The 2,474-nt window shown below is 35.9% G+C and overlaps 1 protein-coding gene across 1 annotated transcript; it reads left to right on the top strand.

Moving 5' to 3' along the window:
- Window positions 1–1,248: 1,248 nt before the first annotated feature.
- On the top strand, window positions 1,249–2,268 carry LOC102804967 (galanin receptor 2a-like). The gene has a single exon (XM_006817058.1). It carries the CDS (start codon window positions 1,249–1,251, stop codon window positions 2,266–2,268), a length of 1,020 nt encoding a protein of 339 aa, XP_006817121.1.
- Window positions 2,269–2,474: the final 206 nt, after the last annotated feature.

Genomic DNA, 2,474 nt, shown 5'->3' with positions numbered 1-2,474 from the left:
TTGTAATGTGGATTTGAACCAATGAATGTTGGTTCGACTAATCTTTTGGTAATCATTTCCCTAAAATAAACTTGCAATATGATATGTGTTTAGTTGGGAAGAATGGAATATACCAATCACTATCGAGAATGACGTAGATGGGGTAATGTGTCTCTGATGAACACAGATGTTGAATTATAACATTGCGATTAAGTTATTATTATTGGACACACATTAGTTACAATTGTAAAGAATGTGATGCACTGTCAGGTGTTATACTAACGTAAATTCATAAACCGACTAAACAAATTTTGTTTTTCATTTTCTTAATCTAATGAATTTATAACAATTTATAATTTCTCCGTATTTCGAAAGGGATTAACACATTGAATTCATTGTGATTCATACTTTACATGGCACGTGGTGTCGTCTTTCGTCTTTAGGATGAGATACACTAATGCCAATTTAATTTGTTATTGCAACAACTACGGCACACTTTTACACGTTCGACTACTCTGATATCTAGCATTAAACTGATGCATTAATATACACAACGTGAGTACATACAAATAATTTTGATGTACGTCTATATAGTGGTTAATGTTTCAGTTCGAGGTCATAATATCTATTGTAAAGTAGTCAATTGGTCATTGATATCGAATGTAAAAACAGTGTAAACAAATGTCTTAGCGTCGTAAAGCTGTCGTTGCATGGGTGTACATAAACGTGAAAATATTTCGGAGATCTAGTATCTTCACGGCTAATTTTGATGATGTAAACGTATCTCAACGCCATGTTTTCCTCTGAAAACTTTAAATCGGCATTTTGATAATGAACTATACAAGACTCAAGTTCAAAATCAACGCACCATTACAGAGATATTTTTTTACAGAGATATTTTTTAACCTATATAGACTGTACTCGGCACAATCTATTAGACCATTCATTAATTTCAAATTCTTAATCAGTGAAGTCCAAGAACTAAAAATGTAATTAATAACAGAACAAAACAAATAATCAATACACGATTGTCCATAAGATACAGGTTGCATGTTTTTCTTGAAAACGTCTTAGATCGCCAATTAAGTGTTTATTCATATGTACGTAATATGTACGTTCCAATATAAGTAACCACAATTACCACTCATATTTGTTACACTTAGTTCTGTATCTGTGTTATTTGTACCACTCTCACTAAATTTATAGACTGATGTTATTGATATCTTATTTCTATTTTTGCTATAGGTTGATAACCACTGATTGCATATAATGGCGAATAGTTCGGCTATATTCGACAATAACACCACTACAACCGTGTCACCTGTAAACTTTACCAGCTCATACGGATGGGTAGAAGTATGTAAGATTATCCTTTCCATACTTGGAATTGTCGGAAATCTGTTGGTTATTGTAGTTTTTACAAGTGTAAGAAGACTTAGAACAACGACCAATTATTTTATTATCAGTTTGGCATGCGCCGATTTTATCTCATCGGTGACAATTCTACCCCTTCCAATGCCGAGGCACATTCCACCAAATATTGCCGGAGAACTCTACTGCCGTGTCGTCTACTCCACTGCTTTCTTGTGGATCAGCTTCAAGGCCTCAGTGTTCAATCTCATTGCTGTCACCATTGAGCGTTATTTTGCAATTGTGATGTCGACCAAGCATAAGAAGATATTCACCAAACGTAACTGTCTGTATTTTATTCTCATCGTCTGGATGTGCGCGGCAACCGTAGAAAGCCTGGCTTTTTATATATTCCCCTATGATTACACTCTCCGCACGTGCGTCATTTGGTGGCCCAATGAGAATTACCGACTGGCTGTTGGCGTTCTTTTATATCTTGCATCGTTTCTCATTCCAGTAATTGTACTTCTCATTGTATATACGAGAATCCTCGTCTTTTTGAAGAAGCACGCCCAGGCTATGTTGGCTCGTAACGAAAACAACAGCCCTGCGTTTTCGTTGTTGAAGGCGCGAGAGAAGGTGGTTAAAATGCTGTTCGTGGTGGTGATAACATTCACAGTTTGTTGGGCGACAAACCAGACGTTATTTCTAGCATTCAACTATGGTGCACCGCTGGACCACTACGCTACATACTATCAATTTTTTATCATCCTCGCTTTCTGCAACTCTTGCCTCAATCCAATGATTTATTCATTTAAAAACAAGCAATTCAGGGATGGACTGCAAATAGTGTTCTGCAAGAAAACAACGAAAATACTACCTGGAAGCTCAGAACAGACACAGGCTCACACGGTTCACACTGTCGACCATAGCGTTTGAAGAGACGCGTTAAATGTACGAAGTACTGTAATATTAAACACGTTTAGGGAATGAACTATGTTACGTGATATATGTGAAATGAAAATAAGACATTTCACTTTCACAGATATTTGGGGATTATACAAATATATCGTGATGTTTTATAATTGAATATACTATTGTTCAGGAAAAAGTCTTCTATTGCTCGAAACATCATCAAATCTACA

This window comes from Saccoglossus kowalevskii, chromosome 16 (assembly GCF_978046115.1).
Source record: "Saccoglossus kowalevskii chromosome 16, keSacKowa6.1, whole genome shotgun sequence".
Taxonomy (NCBI): domain Eukaryota; kingdom Metazoa; phylum Hemichordata; class Enteropneusta; family Harrimaniidae; genus Saccoglossus; species Saccoglossus kowalevskii.
Note: the sequence above shows the minus strand (reverse complement) of the source record. Positions and strands in the feature narration are given on the sequence as shown.